This window comes from Corvus kubaryi, unplaced genomic scaffold, assembly GCF_017639235.1.
Source record: "Corvus kubaryi isolate FWS band 111438036 unplaced genomic scaffold, C.kubaryi_AGA036_p1.0 split3-73, whole genome shotgun sequence".
Lineage (NCBI taxonomy): Eukaryota > Metazoa > Chordata > Aves > Passeriformes > Corvidae > Corvus > Corvus kubaryi.
Window position 1 is genome coordinate 25,357,370 of NW_024582091.1, and position 21,388 is coordinate 25,378,757.

The 21,388-nt window shown below is 36.5% G+C and overlaps 1 protein-coding gene across 7 annotated transcripts in view; it reads left to right on the forward strand.

The window, feature by feature from the left end:
• The window catches only part of ARMC2 (armadillo repeat containing 2), a 61,371-nt gene that overhangs the window by 3,879 nt on the left and 36,104 nt on the right, over window positions 1-21,388 (forward strand). For 3 of the 7 annotated variants that reach the window (XM_042016372.1, XM_042016371.1, XM_042016369.1), the window contains 6 exons: window positions 30-102; window positions 1,491-1,659; window positions 2,866-3,076; window positions 6,309-6,359; window positions 15,512-15,582; window positions 19,285-19,377. In XM_042016372.1, coding sequence (XP_041872306.1) covers window positions 30-102; window positions 1,491-1,659; window positions 2,866-3,076; window positions 6,309-6,359; window positions 15,512-15,582; window positions 19,285-19,377 — 668 coding nt within the window. Of the gene's footprint in view, window positions 1-29; window positions 103-1,490; window positions 1,723-2,865; window positions 3,077-6,308; window positions 6,360-15,511; window positions 15,583-19,284; window positions 19,378-21,388 lie in introns of those variants that run through there. The other 4 variants (XM_042016373.1, XM_042016374.1, XM_042016376.1 and 1 more) reach the window with 4 other exon arrangements.

The following is a 21,388-nucleotide window of genomic DNA, read 5'->3' on the forward strand; positions in this document are numbered from 1 at the left end:
ATTCTAACTATGTTTCATTTCTTTGTTAGTCTTGATGCATCCAGTTTTGATTTGGCTGAATCAAGACCACTTTCTGGTGTTCGTCTGAGCCCACTGGCTAATGTAAGTACTCTGGAAATAACTCATGCAGTACCCATACAGTGTCTCAGTAGTGTTAGGAAAAGATTTAAAGACGTTGGGGGAAAATGGAGACTTATTGTCATGTCAGTCTGAGACTTAAAAAGTCAGTTTTGTCTTTTTTTCCCCAAAAGAGACCTGAAAATAATTTAAGCTACTTAAATATTGCTGTATGGCTTTATGATTCTAAGTGACATTAGCAAGAATCAGAAGACGAATACTTGATTCAGCTTTCTTGTGTAAGTTTACTAAAATAGATGAAGTTCATGAGCGTGAACGTGAGCCAACAATGTGCCCTTGCTGCTAGGAAAGTGGCTGATGGTATCTGGGGCTGCGTTAGAAGGGGTTTTGCCAGCAGGTTGAGGGAAATGATCCTTTTTCTCTACTCGACACTGGTAAGGTCACGCCTGGAGTGCTGTATCCAGTTCTGGGCTCCACAGTACAAGAAAGACATGGAGCTACTGGAGAGAATCTGATGAATGGCCACAAAGGTGATGAAGGGACAGAGAGAAAGGAGAACTTTCAGCCTGGAGGAGACCAGGGAGGATCTTATCAGTGATTTGCTTTATCAATGGAGATAAGTTAGTACGCTGTAAATGGAGAGCTTGTGTTAATGATGATGGTTGTGGGGAGTTGGTCTCATCTGTTGGCTTCTTCAGCTAATACTGTGGAGAGCTCTGAAGAATCAGCTGGAGACTTTCTAGTGGATTCTTTATTTTAAGGAAATTGCTATCAATCTTAGAGGTCAGTGCTTTTATGTAGGGCAAGGGCAGAACAAGTGCTTGGTATAGAGATTTGGGGGCTTATTCGCATCCTCTAAGATGCAAGATACTGTCATAAAACTAGGACTTTGATGTTTCTGGATCTGCATGATTTGTCTCAGTGTGATAGGAAGTAGTACATAGGATGTGAACATATTTGAAGTGTTTTGGAAATGCTGTTTTAATGCTCAAAAACAAATCAAAGAGTAGATGTATCTCTAGAATTGTTCGCAATAGTCGTTGGCACAATATTTTCTTTGATAAATAAGCTTGCTTCAGATGTAGTTAAATGAGTATTTATGAGGAATAAATAATTCTGAGTTGTTCTACTCAAGCTAGTTTTTGTTTTCTGCACCCCTGAATGTTGGCTTTTAAATGGCTTTCTGTGGGGATAATGGTATAGACATCTGGTTTGTTTGGTGGAATGGTATCATTAGATTCAGGATATGAAAATTTCTTAATGAGCAAGCCAATGTAACTTCTGTTCCGTTCTGAATTTAGCCCTTTGTTAGAAATTATGTGGGTTTCTTTTTTTTTTTTTTTAATTTTTACTTACATGAAAATTAAATTATCTGTGCTTTGTTTTAAAAGTCTCCTTTATCTTTGTCACAGAAACGAGTACTAATCACTTCTGAAAAAGATGAAGATTCTTCTGTTTTCCTTCCAAAACCTCCTGCTGATGCTGCAGAGGTTAGAAAAGTCAGCAGTGCTGGGAAAGACTTATTTAGAACAACTTCTCTGGGAGATTTATTTTCTGCTCAAGCGGTTCCTCTGGGTCAGAGTGAGAATATTTTGATACATCTTGTTTGCTAGAAAAACAACTGCATGATGGGTTTTAATATTGGTAATTACATGAATTATTACTATATGAAAGGACCTCTGTGTCCTTTCAGTGTGAATTTTGGAAGTATTTAAATGGGTTTAAGGCAGTTTTGAAACTGTGGTTTCCCAAAATGATGCTGGCTTGCACTGCTGAAAGTGAGTTGAAAGCTACTCAGATGCCCCTTTTTCCTATAGGTTTCCAAGTAATGGAATTTTACTGAAAGTTGTCTTCAGTGCGTAAAATTAACATTAAATGCTGACATGTTTTAAGAGATAACGAGATGCCATCATCTAAGGAGATTCCTTGACAGATTATTGAGCATAAAAGGAGAAATAAAAAGGAATGATATGGCTTGACAGGCTTCCAACTACATTGTATTTGTTGTTAAGAGTTTCATTAGTGGAGACTTAATAAAGGTCACTAAATGTGGGATTTAAAAGTAATTTTCTTGCAGATGGGAAATGGCATCTTGGCTTCCTGCATGTTTGCTCATAATGAAGTGTGCTGGGACTCTGTCTTTATTGAAGGAAGACTCATTTGTTATAATGACAATTCTTACATTGCCCAGGATTGTTACTTTACACGATAAACTGAATATCTCACTTTTTACCTTATTGCAAAATATGTAAAAAGTACTAAACTTTACTTCATTATTATGTATTTATTCTATAAATATATCTTTATATAATGTACCCCTTCATGTAGCCTTAATAAGTTGATGTTACTAATTGAAGAAGTTGAGAAGCTAATGTAGTTGTAACCTGCCTTGATTCCTTCTCCCCTTTTGGGATCATGCAAATGTTTATGTGAGGGGGTTTTTTGTGGAGGTTCTTATTGTGTATACACAGAAGCTACAGGATTAACAGCTGCCTTTTTCCTGAGTTCCTTCATAATATTCAGGTCCTGAAATACAGTCACTTTTTTCTCAAGGTACAATCCACTCATTGGTAAGAGGGAAATAAAAGAAGATGGAATATTAAAACTTTAAAACACAAACCCAAAAGACTTTAAGAAATACTGTTCATAAGAAGACATTGACAACCTTACTCTTAATAGTCTTAAGCTTTCTCAGCTTTTGATACAAGCAAATTTTGATAATGTAGCACGACAAGCAGTAATTCATAAGAGCACTTGAACAAAATGTATTCTCTTTGACTATTTCAGATGAAGAGAAGGTAGATTTTGAAGAACCAACTATGATGATGAATAATCTTGACAGAAGTAATAATAACTGCTTAGCAGAGCAAAAGCTGTGCACATCATTTAATGATGAAAGTGGACAATTAATTTGTAATGAGCATATCACCAGATCAGGAAGTGAAGACTCCATAGAAGGGACACCAGGAAAATTTTCACTTCAGCTGCGAGGAGAAAGGTCAGCATTGGTAATGTGCATCTTCCACACAACCCTCTTCCTAGGCACTCAGTTGTGCAAGTATCAAAATGCCTAAAATTATTGGAATTTGACGATAACATTACATATGCTTTAAAATGAAACTGTATTTAGATTATTAGAAAAACTTACATTTCTTCTTTTAGGAAGTTTCTATGTTCAAAAGACTAATTTGTAAAAAATTGTTGATAGAAATTTGTTCGATATGAAATAACTTTTGTTTGATCATTAACATTGCAAAACTAAGTCTTCTAATCATTGCATGTAGAATCCTCAAGTTCAAATTTGATGTGCTTGCTTTTGCACTTTAGTCTTGTTGTTTTAAGCTGCTATATTGCCTTCACATAGTTTGACAGATGAGTAGAGCCATACTTTCAGTTCTGGTATGTGATCATACATCAAAACCAGGCTTAAACTCATTGGCAATAGAAGCAGAATTTTTTGTGACTTTGAATTTTTAGTTCTTTTTTTTTGGATGACCAAATAGGTGTAAGAGATTAACGAGACTGACGTGCCTGCAGTCTGTTTTTACTGAACCTGGAATATCATATCCGTTCTTTAATTCATAATCAAGTAATTTGTTTTTCTTTTGGTTCAGATGTGAATTCTTGCACAAGGAGGAATAGTCCCATGGCACTATATGTACTTGGTGTATCAGTTGCTGCATTAGTAGTCAGATGAACAGCTGTTTTGTGCTAGTAACATTGACGGATCTGGCAATCTCAACAACAAAGAATGAAAAACACTTTATTTTCAAAACACATCCTTATAAAAACTTGTGCACTCTTAAAAATATATATTTGCCAGTATCTTCTTTCTAGCGTCTTTCTATGCGTAGGGAAGAGTTATTTCCCTGGATATTCTTAAGCACCTTTGATATTAAAGATTATAGTCTTAATTTTATATTATGAAAGGCCTTTCATTTACTAACTTGATGATAGCACTTAATAGTTCAGAGAATGTTGTCCATTGAGACTGTTACAGGAAATGATACATAACAGAGCTATCATAGCACTCTTTTATGTTAAACTGTAAGCAGGATTTTTAAAAAAGATTCTGAAAGAGTGAAGACTTGTTGTAGCAAAGAAAAAACTCCATGAGTGTGGAGGGAGGAAGAATGAGAAAATAAGAGCAGAGATGAAGAATGTAGGTGAAAAAAAGGGAAGTAAAGCACCAAGGAGAATGCTTCACTGCAATATAATTTTCTCCCTTTAAAATCAGTGGTCCAATAACTTCTTAGACAAAGACTATTTGGGTAGTCATACCACATAAATTACTGTGATTAGAATTTTATTGACTAAAGGTGTGGTGTGAAGTACTTTAGTGTTGCAGTGGAAATGGGTAGTGCCTTTTGTGGAATATGCGTCCTGCCATTCTCAGTTCTGCTTTCAGTTTGGGTTGCTGTTTTAGTTGATGGTGTCCCAAGTTCCTCTAATTGGAAAGAATCGGTTGATACTTTTGCTAATTGGAAAGAATGACCTTCCTGCTCAGTCATAGTTTTAAACTTGCATGTATAATTGAACAGCTAACCCATTAGACATGCTTCCTGTCTGTTCAAAATTATACACTTCTCTTTATAAGAACGAGAGCTCTGCAAGTTTTTGATTTTGCATTTTTGTTACTGGTACTTTTTTACAATCATGAATCTCATACATCAGTTAAATTAGATCTCAAATTACTGGCCTTAAGATAATACAAAAAATTGCTTTCCAATATTGTTCTGACTATTTTTCTCCAAAATGGAAGAGGAATATAACATTCCTCCATCCTTCTGTCTTGAGTGCAAGATCTGTATTTTTGAATGGCCCATTTTTACCTCTCCTGTGGGTTGTGGATGCTTGCTGGGTACTCAAGTCAGAGATGGTTTTTGCCAATGCTGCCTATGCGAGGCTTCCTGACACCCTTGACATGCTCGTATGGCTTAGAGTACCACATACATCTGCAGTGCTGCAAGATGCATAAGAATAATACAAAATGCTTTCCCTTTAGCCACAGACAAAGGTCTCTCATCGATATCAGCCCAAGCAGTTCATGCCATCGCATGATGGGATGGCCGTAGATAATCTCAGCTGCTCTCACGTTCTAACTCCTTGCTAAGACTTAGACCATAGAGCGCATTAGTCCAGTCTTTGTGTATGATACTACACAAGTCATGCAAACCTGGTTCGATGTGTTTGTGTGAGTTCAGAGATGTTATTCTTCATCTGACAAGGCAGTTGAAAGGTACCACAAACCTAGCCTTCCATATGGTTTATTGAGTTTGGTCTTCGTGATAGTTGTATGTAAAAGGCTCCAGAGCCACAGAGGGGTCATTGCAGTGAGAGATTTGGCATTCTTTCTCAGTAGAACATGTTTAGAGGTACTAGATGATTGTAAGGCTAGATTGCATCTGGTTCCGTGTCATAAATACTTGAGGCATCTTGTATGGGGTTATGAAATATTTTCTATTTAAAGTATATTGCATTCAGGAGTAGTAGGGTGAAAGCGTAAAGGAATGTGAAATCTTTTATTACCTAGAGTCCTGTCATTCTCTATGAAGCATGTGTCAGCCTCAGTTCTATGTCTCAGTGACTTAAAATCCTTGCAGGTATTAAGCAAGAGGATTGTAGAAATAGTACACTTTGTACAGTAGAAGGTGCGTGGAACTTCCTACTCCCCTTTTCCTACAGTTCCTATACATGTACTGAAATAACTTTCCTGATGAAACTGTTTTTCTGCTAATGAGGAAACAGTAGAGCATGCCAAAACAGCGTGGCAGATTCCTGCCATTAATGCTATTACATTTATTTTAAAGAGAACAGAAGGGAGGTATTCTTTTCCAGCAAGAGGCTTGCTCACTTTCTATCTGACATTCTTTTGTTGTTCCAAAGACTGAAGAAAAGAATGAGCAGTGCTAATGAAATCACTACTGATTTATAAAGGTACTGGGGGGAAAAAGGAGAAAAAGACCTTTTGAGGGGAAAAGTTGTTTGCCATTTTGTTTGCAATTCTGTTTTGCAAATAACAATCTAGTTGTAATAGAATAGGTATATTAATTAAAGCAGATTGAATTTATTGACATGTTGCCTCAGGAAAGCTAGGAACAATTTCTGGCAATCATAAGGAAGCTCAGTTTTGTTTACATCTTCCTCCAGCCGTTGTGCCTTGCCATCTATTGTGATTGCTATAGAAGTGAAACTTCTAAAATGTTTTCTGCATTCATATGTTTCAACAGAAGTGTCAACAGTAATGGCAGATTTGCTGATGAAGAGCAGCAGTTTCCCTGGTGAGAAAAGATGATGATTTTTTTTCCTACTCCAGTGTCTCAGTATTCTGAAAGCTTAGATGTTATTCCAGGACTCCTTAAAAGGAGAGGTGCCTTCAGTGAGGAAGAGTTTGGAGGCAAACAGTTCATTGCCAGGTGGCCTGTTCTTTTTTTAATAAGTGAGTTTTATAAAGGGCTACAAAAGGATTAGCAGGTGCTGTAAAGAAGATATACTGTGCCCTGTTTTCTCTCACCATTGGTCTCTTTATTAAATGCCTGTTTTACAGTATCCTTGAGATGTATTCTTCTTCCATGAGAGTAGTTTCTTGTACTTTTTTAGAGTTTTGGAATATGTCAATAGAAAATGATAGAAGCAGCGGATTAAATGATAAAGGGAATCCTATAGAATAGGATGGGTGGGAGGGCCACTGGAAATCACTTGTCTCTGGTTGCCTAAACGGCCTTCACATCTGTGCCCAAAATACACTATGCCCAAAATTCCTTTTCTCTTCAAAGCAAAAGATTTCCACAGAAGAGAGAGATTTTTTTTTTGCTAAGGGGAACACCCATTCTGTTTTGCTTTGGATGATTTTTTTGAAATGAATGACATGGGGTGGATATTGGTTTATTATATGGTTTAGCTGATTCTCCAGACTTTTTTCAGTATTTTTCTCCTTTTTTTTTTTTTATTACATATATTGACAACTTTGTGAATTCTCATAAAGACAGGGAAACAGGAAATTAATGTACTCCCAACTAATCTTTATCTATTTTTGCCTCAGTTCCACTGGCTATTTGGACCACTAATTTAAGAGAGAAAAAATTGTGTGGTGGGAAATCTTTCACAGGTAGAGCTTTCTACAAAGTTTTCCAGACTGTGCCTGGTTTGGTATACTGAGAGAGCACTGGGAAAGAGGAATTCTTTTTTTTTTCAGAACTTGTTACAGACTTCTAAAGAAAAGGGTAAGAGGTAACTTATCTCTGGTCTCTTAGCTCACAGAAGAGACAGTGGAGTTTAGGCTCATTTTTACAGTGTGCTCCAAAGAGTCTTTCCCCTCTAGTGATTCGTTTCAGGCCAACATCATTGGTCTCCAAATCTGGGAGATCTAGTTCTTATTACCGATTGAATTGTAATTCTGTAATGGGTAAGTGTGCCACGCAAAGGGTAAAGAAAGAATGCTAATTCAGTCTAGGTAGACCTATAGTAAAAATGGATTTAAATTTATTTTCTTTTTAGAAATGCAATGCTTATGCAAGGTTCAGGTTAGGAAGATGATGGTGATGTGGTTTTCAGACTCAAATATATTTAGGCTAATGTTTTAGGTATTTTTTATGGTTAGAATTAGACTGTCAGTTATCTGCTTGTGTAAAGATACCACAAATAGATACTGTTAGTGTTTTCAGTATTAGACAGAATATGCAAGGACTGTGAAGAATAAAAAGGATAAGGATAGAGGTTTTTCATCAACCTTGATTATTCTTTTAAGTCATAGTGTTTAACATGTGCATGAGGTTCTTCATCTGTATCTTTTTCTGTATAAATAAGAAATACTGTATTTTTTTATCGCCGGAGTTGTCATAAGAAATGAGCTATTCCCGTGATTGTGTTTATAGAAGAATTGGTACTTGCTCATCTTTAGGATGACTCAGAGTGTAGTTGGTCTATTTGTCAATATATTTTGGCAAATTATGTTGTCTTTCTACTAGTTATCTTTTCTTGTATTAGTGGTATCAGTTATACACTTGATTATAGTTTTCACTCCCTTTGTTTTTTTTCTCTTCTTAATGGTGTTCCTTATAATTCTCTACAGTTCCTGAAATAATTTCAGGACATCTATATTACCAGTTTTTCAATTATTTTCATGCTTTTGAGAAGTTTTGTGGTTGAAAAACAAGACTGACTCGAGTTTTGTGTAATTGGCTTAATACTTTATTTTATATCTCTTTTAGCTGTCTGCAAGTAATTTTGTCTCCATTGTTTTTTTGAAAAGGAAAATAATCTTTAAAAATTGAGCTGTTAACACTAGGGTTTTTTTCTTTGAGGCTTATTTCCAGATTGTGTTTATCTGTCTTGTTTGTCCCTCAGATGACATCACAGAATGAAAGATTCTGTGGTAGCTGAGCAAAGTAGGGACAGATTCTCTTAAGAGGCTCAGTGGAGGTCAGTTCTAAAATATAGGGTGCTTTTCAAGTGCTAAGTTATGGGTCAGGAAGAAATCAGTTGGTTTGCAATAAAAACCACAAAAACATATTCCCTACAATTCAACTAATGAAAGACAATACCAAAAACTAATTCTGATGTCCTTCTGGCAACATAAAAGGTCTGGATAGTATAATGAAATTGGAATAAAGGGATTAATGAGAAATGCAATTGTTAATTGGTATGTGGGAAAATTAATTTCTGTGAGAATAAATGGCAGAACAAAATACTAATTTTTCTCATTTTGCCAAAAGCTAAAAACATTTCATATTAGTTGCTTTGGCAAAAATACGGGGATGTTGTTTATACTTCGTTTCAAAGTCTACAGAGCAATGTCTTGTTGTTAACATCAGTTATTTTGGTTCAGAGTTAGAATTCTTGTTTCTTGATCACTAAACACTTGGAGTGGAAGAATCATGGTAGCAGGGGTTTGTTTCCTGAAGCAGTGGCTCCTAAGCATTGTGTAAATGAACCTGCTCTGAGAAGATCCCTTGCAGTTTCTCTCACTTGCTGCAGCTCTGTGTCTGACTCCCCTTCTTTGCCTTGGGGCCCTTGCACCGCTTTGCCCCTTGCTGCTGACTCAGGCTTTGCTCCCTTGTCCTTAGTGCCTTAATTCCCAGGATCACCATTAGCTCCTTTAACTTTCCCTGGAGCTGCTATTGTTCTTCTTGAGACAAAGCTGCTGAGGTTGGCTGTCCCCTGATAAACTTGGTCTAGAGCCCTACGTATCTTTCCGCAGTGCTCCTGCCAAGAGATCTGATGGGCTGTTCATGAGACCACTGTTCTGAATAATTTAGAAGAAGTGATAACTGGCAGTAAGTGGATAAGCAACCCATTGGTCCAGAGGAGCCTCAGCAGGCTGGAGAAATGGTTTGCTAGGAACCTGATGCAGTTTAACAAAGAGAAGTGCAAAGTCCTGCGTCTGGGCAGGAACAACCCTGTGTACCATTATATACTGGGGGTGATCCACCTGGGAGGCAGCTTTGAAGAAGAAGACCTGGAGGTCCTGGTGTACACCAAGTTCATAGAACAGCTCAGGATTCGAGAGACCTCAAAAGATCATCTGGCCCAATCTTTTGTGGAAAAGAGAGCCTAGATGAGATTATCTAGCACTTTGTTCATTTGCGTCTTGAAAACCTCTGCTACACCTGGACTGCTGGGACCAGTTCCAGGCTTCCTAATGCAATAGAGATATGAAACGGCTGGAGGAAATCCAGCTGCTGAGATAGGAAGGAATCCTTTGTATGAGGAAAGGCTGAGAGAGCTGGAACTGTTCAGCATGGAGAAGAGAAGGCTTGGCAGGGGTTCTTATGAATGTCTTTTGATACCTGAAAGGGGGGTGCATTGTGACACCATCATTGGTTGTGTGACAGGAGCTCTTTCTTCTCCCCCATGGCAGGTGCTCAAAACAGGAAAAACTATTTACCCATGATGGTTCTTTTTAAGGATTTATTGGTTGTATATACTTTCACAACACCTCCTTGCAGCTTTTCCCTTTGTAGTCCACATAGAATTTGTGAATCTTGGGTTGAACGGAAAGTGCTCAGCTGCTTAAATAGCCAAATGATCCTTACCCATGTAAGGCATGCCATCCTGGATAGTACTAGCAATAAAAATAAACCCAGATTACAGCATAGATGTGTAGTCACACTCTGAATATACGTGTCAGTAACATCTCAAAGAACATTCTTCCTAACTGGTCTATCTGTTTAAGGATTATCCACATTCAAGGGGACTGAACTCTGCTCTAGTCTGAAAGAACACCTTTGTGTCTAGTAGTCATTTTGATACATCTGGCTTGCCTGAACAGGCCCCCCAGGATCTCCTTAGCATTGCTAGAATTCTGTTCTTCCTAAAGCTTAGTGAAATGTCTTGATTTTTGGGTGTAGATACACCATGTCTGGCTTTCCAGTGCACACAACGTATGTTGGTAGAATCAGATGTTCAGTGCTTGTATTTATGTATAAACAGTCTGCATCTACTGCAGTGCCTAGACTGTTTTTAGAGCTTTGTGAAAAGTTAGAAATTGCTCTCCTAGGCTTCTGCAGACCTGAAAACATGGATACATCAAGGATCCAAAATAAAATTTGTAAAAATTTCAGTCACATTTTTGGGTTTTAAATAAACTAGAAAAAGGAATTTTGTGGGGCCGGAAGGGGATATAATGAAGGAGAATACATTGGGGAGAAATTGGATGACTGTGAGGGGAAAATGGAATAAAAAAGGTTTGTTTACCTTACCAAAATAAAGACCAAAAATAAAAGGGCTCTAAGGTTAAACAATTAAACTATCTGGGGCTTAGATTTGCTTCTGAGGAAGGAACTTACAAGAATTGTGGTTCTATAGATACAGAAAGGGCTCTGCAGATATGAATGTGTAGAAATCATGTGCTCATAATTAGAGAGTTTTTTGGATTAATAGAAAGGCCATGTTTAAAAATGGAAAAAGAAGTCTGTTTCCAGACATCAGATCGTGTCTACAGTCTATGGCTTCCTTACAGCATTTACTCAGGGCATGCTGTGCACAGTCTGTGTGTTAGTAGCTCTCTGCCTTTTTGAGAATCTGTTCAGATTCTGCTTTACATGGGATAGTCCATGTTCCTGTCTCTACTTTAAGAGAGAGTCCGTAGAGCCAGTTTACATGGGTGCAAAAGGAGATGCTCATAACTTCTGCATGAGCAAAGTTGTGTGAGGCCTTGGCACTTGCAGAAGGAGATACTGTGGGGCTTATGACGCTTTCTATCCCCACTGCCCTTGTCTTTTTCTCATTTCCCTTTATTCCTACTCTTCTGTTTGAAAACTAACCTGTATATTCTTCATTCTTTATTACACTGTCTCAGTTACTGTGCTTCTCTGTTCTTCTCCCACTTCATGTTATCTAGTTTTGTCTCCCAAAGCTGTAAGAATATGTGAGATGTTACAGGAACCTTACCATGAGGAGAGGGTAGTGTCAAGAGGGAATGCCTTGAAGCTGGACAATTCAGAGAAGATGGGCATGTTCTCTTTTTGTTCAAGTTAAGCTTTGCTACCTTGATGAACACAGGTGCCTGATAGATACAATTCTGTAGAGAAGCATTAAATTGTTAGTATTAGGCCAAATGTCTCTCTTCACTGGTAACTAAATAATCAGGGGCACCAGGGATACATCTCTACTAATAATTAATAAAAATTGAACAAAGGAATTAGTTTCTAGCTTGGTAGCTATCTGCAGTGTCATACATTATGTTAATACAATGAAACTATTTTTAATTCCCTCCCTCTTTTTAATACCCACACACAAGGTACTGTCTGGGAATGTCCCTACCTCTGTGCCCAGGTGTTTGTCAAGGAAAGTTAAGACTTTTCTTGGGTTACTACAAAGCTGTAGCAGAGGCGCTGCTAAGGGTCTAAATCTATGGGACAGTGTGAACCAAAATTCAGACCCATTGCCACAGTGGTTTGCAGGTAAAGAGGTAACCAGATTGTCAGATATTTAAGGTGCAGTATGAGGAAGGAGCCCAAGCCCTATTCCTCCACTGGGATCTTACATTCACATTTCTGATTCAAACCTAGCTGTTGTGTGCAGTGTCTTTGGAGATTACTAGTTCAATTCTTTGCCTCTGGGATATGTTTTGTAGAAATGTAGTTTTCCCTGGAATACCATGGAAGGGTGAAAGTTTGCAGATTTACTATTAACGAGAGTCTGATGGCAAGAACACTCAAGTAAATGTCTAAACATGCAGAATTTCTGAATAAATGCAGCTTTCACTTAATTATCCATTCTTTCACCAGGGAAGAATACTGAGCATGTATTGGGTCTGGCTGAGATGGAGTTTATTTTCCCTCAAGCAGCACTCACAGTGCTGTGCTTTGCATTGGTAGCTAGAAGGATGATGTTGATGACACACCAGCATTTTGGCTACTGCTGAGCAGTGCTCCACAGCATCAGCGCTGTCTCTCCAACATGTGCCTGTCACCAGTAGGCTCGGGCTAGGCAAGGTCTTTTGAGGGGACATAACCAGGACAGCTGGACCAGACTGACTAAAGGGATTCCCATGCTGTATCATGTCTGCTCAGCAATAAAAGTGAAGACAAAGGAAGTGAGGGGGCATTTATTGTTAAGAGTTTTGTCCTCCAGAGCAATCACTGCACGTACTCAAGCCCTGCTTCCTTGGAAGTGGCTGGACATTGCCTACTGGTGGGAAGTTGAGCATAAATCTTTGGTTTTACTTTGCTTCTGCAAGCGGCCTTTGCTTTTGCTTTATTAAACTGTTTTTGTCTTGACCCGTGAGTTTTTCTCCATCTTGTTTCTACCCTCAGTCCTGCTGAGGAGGGGAGTAAAAAGAGTGGTGTGATCTGGCATCCCGCAGCTGTCCAAGGTCAACCCACCACACCACACTACTCCAGTACTGGCTCACTTTCCTTTTGGAAGTCCTCATACTCTATGTACATTCAGGAAAGCAGTGTTCTTCATTGAGGCTACTATGATTTCTTGTATGTGAGAAGGATAAGAATGATCCACTTGCTAAGTTCCTTTTCTTCTGTAAATCATCAGAGCCTCTGTCAGTAGATTTCTTGATGAGCCCCTTACCAGACGATCAGATTTCTGCCAATTGACTTTGTTTCCAAGGCAACCACTCTCTTGACAAGCCAGTTCCCTTCAATAGTAGGTAACTTATCTTTTAGAATAGGTTGATTATATTTTAACTGCATTGTTCTTAATGAGATACTTCTATTTAAGTTTCAGTCCTAAATGAAAATGTGAAGATAAAGAAACGAAAGTCTGTGTAACTAAAATGAAGTCGGCAGAGTGGTAAAGCTACATAAAGGAATTTTATAATCTCTCACAGAATTCATAAATTGTACATGTTCCCTAAATATAAGCCTGCCCACCAGTCATTCCCATTTATGTAGGTATTCAGTGTATTCTTTTTCTGAAAATAATGGAAGTTCGGGTGACTTAGGACGATGTTTCCCAAAAGCACAGATTGTTGTACTGCTGGTATTCACAGAATAATCTGCTTTCCTACTCATTTAAGTCTCTAAACTGGTTGATACTGATGTTTAAAAAACAATGGATTCCAGCCCAACTTCTTTTCATGCACAGTTGGCATGGCCTTACTCCCTATCTCACATATATGGTGTTTCTATCTGGTAAGTTAACTCATCCTTCGCTTCAGTGTCTTTTTTTATTAATCTGCTTTTGCTTTCAACAAAACTCATAGGATTGTCTTTGTTGAGGTTTCTTGGATTCATCCTGGATTTGCATTTTCAGGGAATAGACACAGACAGGATATAGTTACAAAAACTCTTTCTCTGAGGAAAGTGAAATCAAACATCCATATTCATATAGGAATGTAGTATCATCATGCCTACACAGAGTTCTGAAGGTACTGATTTCTGAGTACAGCTATGTTAGTATAAGGTGACTGAACTTGTTCTCTTGCTTATCCAGTGACATTTCAGGCTGTGGTCTTGATTTCAGGGATGGCTGAAACTTGCAGAAACATTTCTGAAACTTTGAAAGTGTATAGGACAAGGTATTTACAGAAATGGAACCAAATTTTTATTTCTACCAATACACTGTACTGTCTGTAATGTGTGCTCTAAAACCCCTCTTTCTTGGAGATGTCAGACAATTTTAGAGATGCAAGCACTTGTTTTTTTTTTCTTTATGAAGTATTGCTTCCCCATAGGAGTAGAAATTGCTGTATATGACCTGAAATAATTTCAAGATAGTTTGTGTAAGCATTTGGATTTTGGAGTACTTAAATCCTCGTGTTGTAAAGATAAAGCATTATTCACTGTTAGCCATAATGAAGCAACTGTTCCTCTGTAATGTGATTGCTTGGGAAATTTTTGACTGATCACAGTGAGCTATCCAGTCCCTTTTGTAGGGAACTGATCTTGCAAGAGCTTTGTCTTTTATTCCGTCTCCATCTGTTGATAGGATGACTTACATCTTCTGTCTGGACTGACAGACAGGATTTAGGCACCAATCCAGCAAACTACTTAAACAACAGTTTAGCTTTAAATCTTAGAGTAACTAAATTAACTGGTTTAAAAAAATTGAAATAACATTGCTAACACACTACTGTCATCTTTAGAAGGGAATTCAGGAGATTAGGTTGTATTGGTACACGAGCTTTAAATGGAGTAAGAAGTGTTAAACACTGAGAATAGAAAACATAGATTAAGACTTTCTCTTTAGTACAGGAGGAAAGATTCCAGTTTGATAGCAGAGTGTCAACATCTTGTATATTTCTTTTAGATCAGTGTTGCTTGAGAGTGTAGCTAGGCAAACAGAATAAATAAATGAATCTATTATAGATGTATGTAGTAGTTTCCTCTGTCCAAAGAAAGACTGACCATAAAATCAGCAGGAATTATGGCATTACTTTGTAAAACAATAGAAATGGCAACATTCCTGTTTCTTGTACTAACAGAACTAGTGACCACTATGCAGTTAGCAGTAGTTCATTAGCAGACCTAGAAATTCTAATATATACTTGAAAGGATACTCTGCTGTTTGCTTCTTTAAAAGGTCTTCTCATTAAACTTTTTAAAAGTGTTAATCCTGCCAGAAAAAAACCCCTGTCCTTGTGAATGGATGAACTTACAGTTTTAAGCCAGTTGAGTTTATATTCATTTAATGAAACTGATGGTAAAATAGAAATTGTCTCTTTCTGAATTTAGTTTGGTTCATCTTTCAGTTTTATTGAGCAAGCAGAAATGCTTTAGGTTTTGTGTTCCATAATGGTGACCTCTTGTGGTGTGAATATGTCAGTATTTCTGAAGGAACTTTCTGTAATACATACAGGAGGAGGTTGTATTTACATGTAAGTATTTATGAGCAGCTAATTACTAACTTAGTAAAATAACATCATCTTTTCTAATTAGTTATTAATATGCACAACTCAATGCATGAGAAAGAACAAGCATTTTGAGCACTGTCTTCTGATAATACTTTTTTGTGTCCATATGGTATCTTTTAGCAACCAGATGAAAGAGCCTGGCAAAAAGTCATCACAGCCAAGGAGTTCAGGCTGGAAGAGAAGAGTAACAGGTACAAGGAATTTCCGTCTCCATTCAAAAAATGTGAAATGCAGTCAAGTAGAAATAATCTAATTCTTGTAATTTGACGATATTGTTCTTTACTATTCTCTGAACAATAATTTTGGTTTTCTCGATATATTGGGTTTTTTTACTGTTCTTAGTAAAGAGAAACAATATTCAAGAGATCTTGACTCTAAAATTCTGTCGGTATTTTCTCTCTTGCTTTTCCCGTATCTAGGCTTAAGAATTTGCCAATCCATTAATACCTTAATTGCCCATCACTTTTTGTAATCTGTCATAGTTGCACAGAAACCGATAAAATTATGCCAGCCTGTATTACCTGAAGATAGAGATTTTGGATTGCTGTGTAGGGATGTATTTTGCTAATTTTACGTAAAGGATTTTAATAATATTTCCTCATAGCTGGCACATTTCATATGTCACAAGTGTGTATTTGAGACTCTGGTATGGAAACCTGAAGTTTCTACTGTTCTATTATTATGCTTTAATACTATTTTTCTAGAACTGAGAAATTCTGTTATTCCAGATCATTCTGGCAAAGGTTGTAATGTGCTCTGCTTTCATTTCCTTACAAAGAGCAGAGAGTATTTACCATGTCATGGGAGTTAGTATACTTACAAGCCTTTTAATTTGTTTGTGCTGTTTGATTGGTGTTATTGCAAATGTAAAGTGTATTTTTAGGATTGTTTCTTTTTATATCTACTTTTCTTAACTTTATGTAGCTTCCTTAGTTTGTACATGCTTCATCTTTAATCCCACAATAAAGAGTGGGGCAGCAGTAGGAATTCTCCATCATTTCTTCTCTACAATGGGATTCTGGGTGGAGTGCTTATTTACAAATTATTTTCTGATATGAATTGTGCTTGTGCTTTGACATTTTAGGGAGGAGGTAGGCTGTTTTAATATTGATCTATTTGTGGCCACTCAGTATTCAGTGAAAAGGCTAAACATTCTAAGTCAGGCAGTACTCAGCTTTTGAAAGCTCCGTGTTGCTAAGGCTCTTGTATTTACATGCTAAAAACAGCAACCAATAAATGTAGACTGATTAGTGACCTTTTTTTTTTTTTTGACCAGAATGCAAAGCAGTGGTTAAGACCTATGAAAAACTGAGACAACCAACTTAAACTTGCTGCATTCTTTTGCTTGAGTATTTTTTCTGTTCCGTTGTGATTTGCTCCATTAGAAAGTTCAGGACAGATTCTGCAATATTTTAAATGCAGCTAGGACCATTCCTTTTCATCAGCTTAAAAAAATCTCGCTGGACTGGGACACACACAATTTAGTAATGTTGGTTTTCCTTATAGTCATGGATTTTCTGGTCATTCTTACTGCTAGGATTAATACTGTTTAGTAAAAGCTGATTATATTCTTTTTGCTTAGTTATAAGAGATACTTTCTTAAAAAAAATATGCCATTATGACTTTCAGTTTGCTGTATTCTTCTGATGAATATGAGACAAGTAAAGCAGAGTAGTACAAAAAAATCTGTTCTTTTCATTCTGAACTGAAAATTAAATGGCTCTAGTAATTTTTTTTTTTGGTGAGAAATTTGGCTCAATCTACAAATGCATGCCTGAAGTTTTCTATTCCTTACCTAATGAAGTTAAGTATATGTATAGTTAAAAAGTCAGTCCCATCTTTCAGTTTAAGAGAAGCAGCTACACATCGGAAAGAAAAGAAACAATTGAGTCAATATGTGGGTTTTGTGGCAGGAAGGAACAGTGCAAACTATTCTAGTGTTCTCATTTCAGCTGTACTTTCACATTATCTGGAGCAGAACTTTCACTTCATTGCAAACACATCAATTTAAATAAGATTATCAAATCATTTGATCTAGAAAATAAAAATGGTATGCAAAATAATAATATTCGCTAATAACGTGTACTTTTATATATATGCAAGCAACAACAGTACATAGTTATTGTAATAACAAATATAGTGTATTACTTATGAAATAGCAGCATTTTTTTATAATCTGTTGAACTAGGTATATTTGATAGATTAATTGTGTGTAAAATGTAGGTAGATAGTTAATACAGACCAGATAAAGAATCTGGATTGTTTTCTAAAGAGCAAGCTTTTAAAATAGGAAGTTTTTAATTGTTTTACTGTTCCAAGTAATGCCAGTGGACAGTCACTGTTTTAAGGTCTGAGGTACTGTTCCCTTGATGCAAACCTCTTATTATTAGTGTTCTCAGGTAGTATAGTATTTACTGTGTTCATTCATGTTTATGTTAAGAATTCACATTGTCCTTTAAATGCAAAAGCTAGTAATGAACAGCAGGAGACATTTTCAGACAAATCTGTCACTTAAAGAAATTTATATATTCCAGTCTTAATGGCTTTCATCATGTTATTTAGTAGAGTTGTGTTACCTTTATTTCCCTATTAAAAAAAAACTCAAAACAAACACAACAAAACAAACCAGACCCTGTCTTTATAACAACTTGCTTGCCTGCAAGATAAAGAGCTTAACCCAATCTTGAACTCCAAACATCTGCCTACATGCACCTTGTGAGCAGCTGTTGTTAGATCCTTCACACCATGAGTTTTGCAGAAACTCTGGATCTGTATCTGTAGTGACCCAAGTGGTCAAGGCCAGAATTTTGTCCCTTCACAAAATACTAGGTGAAGGTGTAAAGGTTGTTCAGCAAGTCAGAGTAATTCCCAGTGATACTGCCATCCATATGAAAGTGAATCCTGGATTCCATTTTTTAATAAAGTGTTTTCACCAACTTCTTGTCCAATCTGAAAACAGATCCATGCTCCCAGTCTTGTTTCCAGAAAAGTTACAGTCCACTGATTTTTTGGTCTACCAGTTTTTGACTTGATGTCTGCTGATAGGGTTTTTTTTGTATTTTGTTTTTGAAGCTGAGAAGAAAAAATCTTAAATATTTTTTAAAACTCTCTTCGTGAAGTGTTCAAGGTTTCTGATAGTGAAGAGTAGTTTTTTCTCAGTCACAGGGATTTGGCTGAGGGTGGCCAAGAACACTGGGAATTGGTTGCCTTCAAGATTTCTGACATGATTATTGGAGGCAAAATATCTTTCACGTATCTGTGGTTTACTATTCATTTCCCAGGTTGCTGTATGAAAAACTGCTGAATGCAATAAAGAATATGAGAGAAAGAAGCATTTTATAAAAGTTCAGTAATGAAGTTCTCAAAACTAATTGGATGAAGTAGTTAGAATTGCTAACAGGATGTAATAACTAGCAGGACTTTTCCCTAACTGACCAGTCAGTTAATTAAGCTTACTCTAATATCATGCATGTGTAGTAGATAAAATTCTGCAATCCTAGAGGATTGTCTGTAGTACGGATTTTTTTTTAACAAAGAATAAGCTGTCACGTGAATACAGAGCTGAAAAATAATAGGACACTTTGATGTTTAAGTAATTGTTACCTTCCAATTCAGCAATCAAATGAAACATGAATGTCAGCAAACAAAAGCTTTACAGTACAGCTTTACATATTAAACCACTTATCCATCTAGTTTTGTTTGAAACTTTTGGTTTTGAGAATATGTTAATAAAGAGAAAAGCTTGAATTTGTAGAATAACCTCAAATGTAGCAAAAGGTGACATTTTTAGATTTTTTTTTCTGACTAATGAATAAAGTATTTGTAGCTATTTAATATTGTAGAAAGTGAAACCCTCACTGAATGTGTGCTTTTGTTCTGAATGTATTTTGAAGGCTTAAAGGATGAAAGAAGAATAAATCAATGGGAAGAGGAAGATTTCTTTTGGCATATAAAGATTTTACCAATTCTGCATGAACTGGAAAAAAGTGGGTAACACTTCTGAAAGGGTGTATTTTCTGTTCTGTTTCTTGCAGGAAGCATGGGACTCATTTGTGTTTACTACAAAATAATAACAGTAATTGGAGTATGTGGCCTTTTATGTTTTTATATGTTCAGTGACTTCACAGTAAAACTGTCCTGCGCAGTCTAGGTGGCCCTGCTTGAGCACAGGGGTTGTACCAGATGACTTTCAGAGGTCATTTCCAACCTTATCTGTTCTGTGATTCTGTAAAAAACCCCAGAATTGATTTAGAGAAGATTTTACCTTGTCTGATTAAATTACCTTATTTTAGACAACATAGCTCTGCCAGCTTAGCAGTCAGTGTTGAGCTAATCATTTTTAGAATAAAATACTGCGCAGATTCACTGCTTTAACCATAGACTGTATTGAAGGTCTCAGTTCATTTTAGAAAACAAAGGAAATTTTAATGAAAATTTCCATTTGTGCTTAAAGTGTTAGATGTGTCAGAAAGGTGTGTAAAGACTCAGAATGCTGAAGCAAAATTGAGTAAATTAAGTATAACTTGAAAGATTAAACTCCGGAATCCATTTTCATTGAAAAAGTTGTTCATTTGCCTTCTGTAGACACTATATTTATTTGAACGGTGGGAGTATAGAAAGTAGGTTTGTTTTTACAAGTAGTTCTGTTTTACAGGATCTTTAGCAGTGTTTGTGATAGCACGGTACAGATTAGAACTTTTTTTTGCGTACTTTTGCAGATGTTGATGAGTATGAAACACCTGTAAAGGGCTAAGTGATTCCCAATATATGTAATTATTTTAAAAAGACGGGATTCTCATCACCACATCTATCACTGATGTATAGAAAAACAGTGATCAGGAAATTAGAAAACAGCTATATTACTTCACATTTTCCTTGCTTAATGCCAAGATTGTCAAATACCAGCCACTGAGTTACAGTTTTGCATAGTGAGATGTTCTTTATTCACAAGCAAAATAAAATTTAGAGGTAAAATCTAATCATGTCTTTCCCTTGTCATGAATGTAGCTAAGAAAAATCAATTTTCATGCCTCTTTTCCTCAGTCTTTACTTGATTTGGTTAGTGTATTGGGGGTTTTTTAGCTTTTTAAAAAACTCGATTAGTTTTAAAACCCTTAGTTTTTCTAATAATAGATGACATTATCTAATGCTACTTTCTCACCAGTTGATTGAATGTAGTACTACAAAAACTTTAAAACCTGAATTTTGCTACTTCTTGAATATTAACACAAACTGTAACTGAATTGCATCATTGCCTCCTGCAACTCTGTGATATATTGCTTTCTTTAGGCTATTTACTGCACAATTCTTATAAAAATGAATATTAGACTTCCATAATTTAAATGTTTTGAGTGTGTCTGTTCGTAATTTAATATTTTAAAATTTTGTGTGCAGTCATTTGCTTCATACCTTTTAGCTAATTCCCTCCACGTGAACTTAAGTCACATTTAGTTTTTCATATATTAATAGAGAAACCTTTTTCTTCAACTTTCTCATGCAAAAATGTTTGTAGAAACCTTTCCATTCAAAAACAAATCTGAAGTTAACCTGCAACTTACTTATTGTCTGGCATCTTCTGAATATGATGTGCTTGAGGTGTTTGTAATACGACAAAAGCTAATAGAACCCCAAAGTCTCTTTTTCTAGAGGAGCAAATAATTTATTTTGTTACACTGCAATACTCAGGAGGTTAAGCTTCAAAATGCCCCATGGGATGAGTGATGAATCATTTTTTTTGTTGTTAATTTTGATGAAATGGAGTGTAAGACCTTTCAGTTTTGGTTCCTTGCCACTCCTGTTTCACAGCTTACTGGAGCAGAGCATTTAGAATCATGCTAAATTTTGTTAAATTTTCTGTCATGATGGGAGTAGAAATGGAATAGTCATTGCTGTTCCTCAGGTGCAATGATTGCAGATTGAGAGCTTCCAGGCACTTCTCAGCCTGAGGGATTGGTCCTTGAATCTGCTTGCAGGTTTGGGGCCTCAGACATGGTTTTT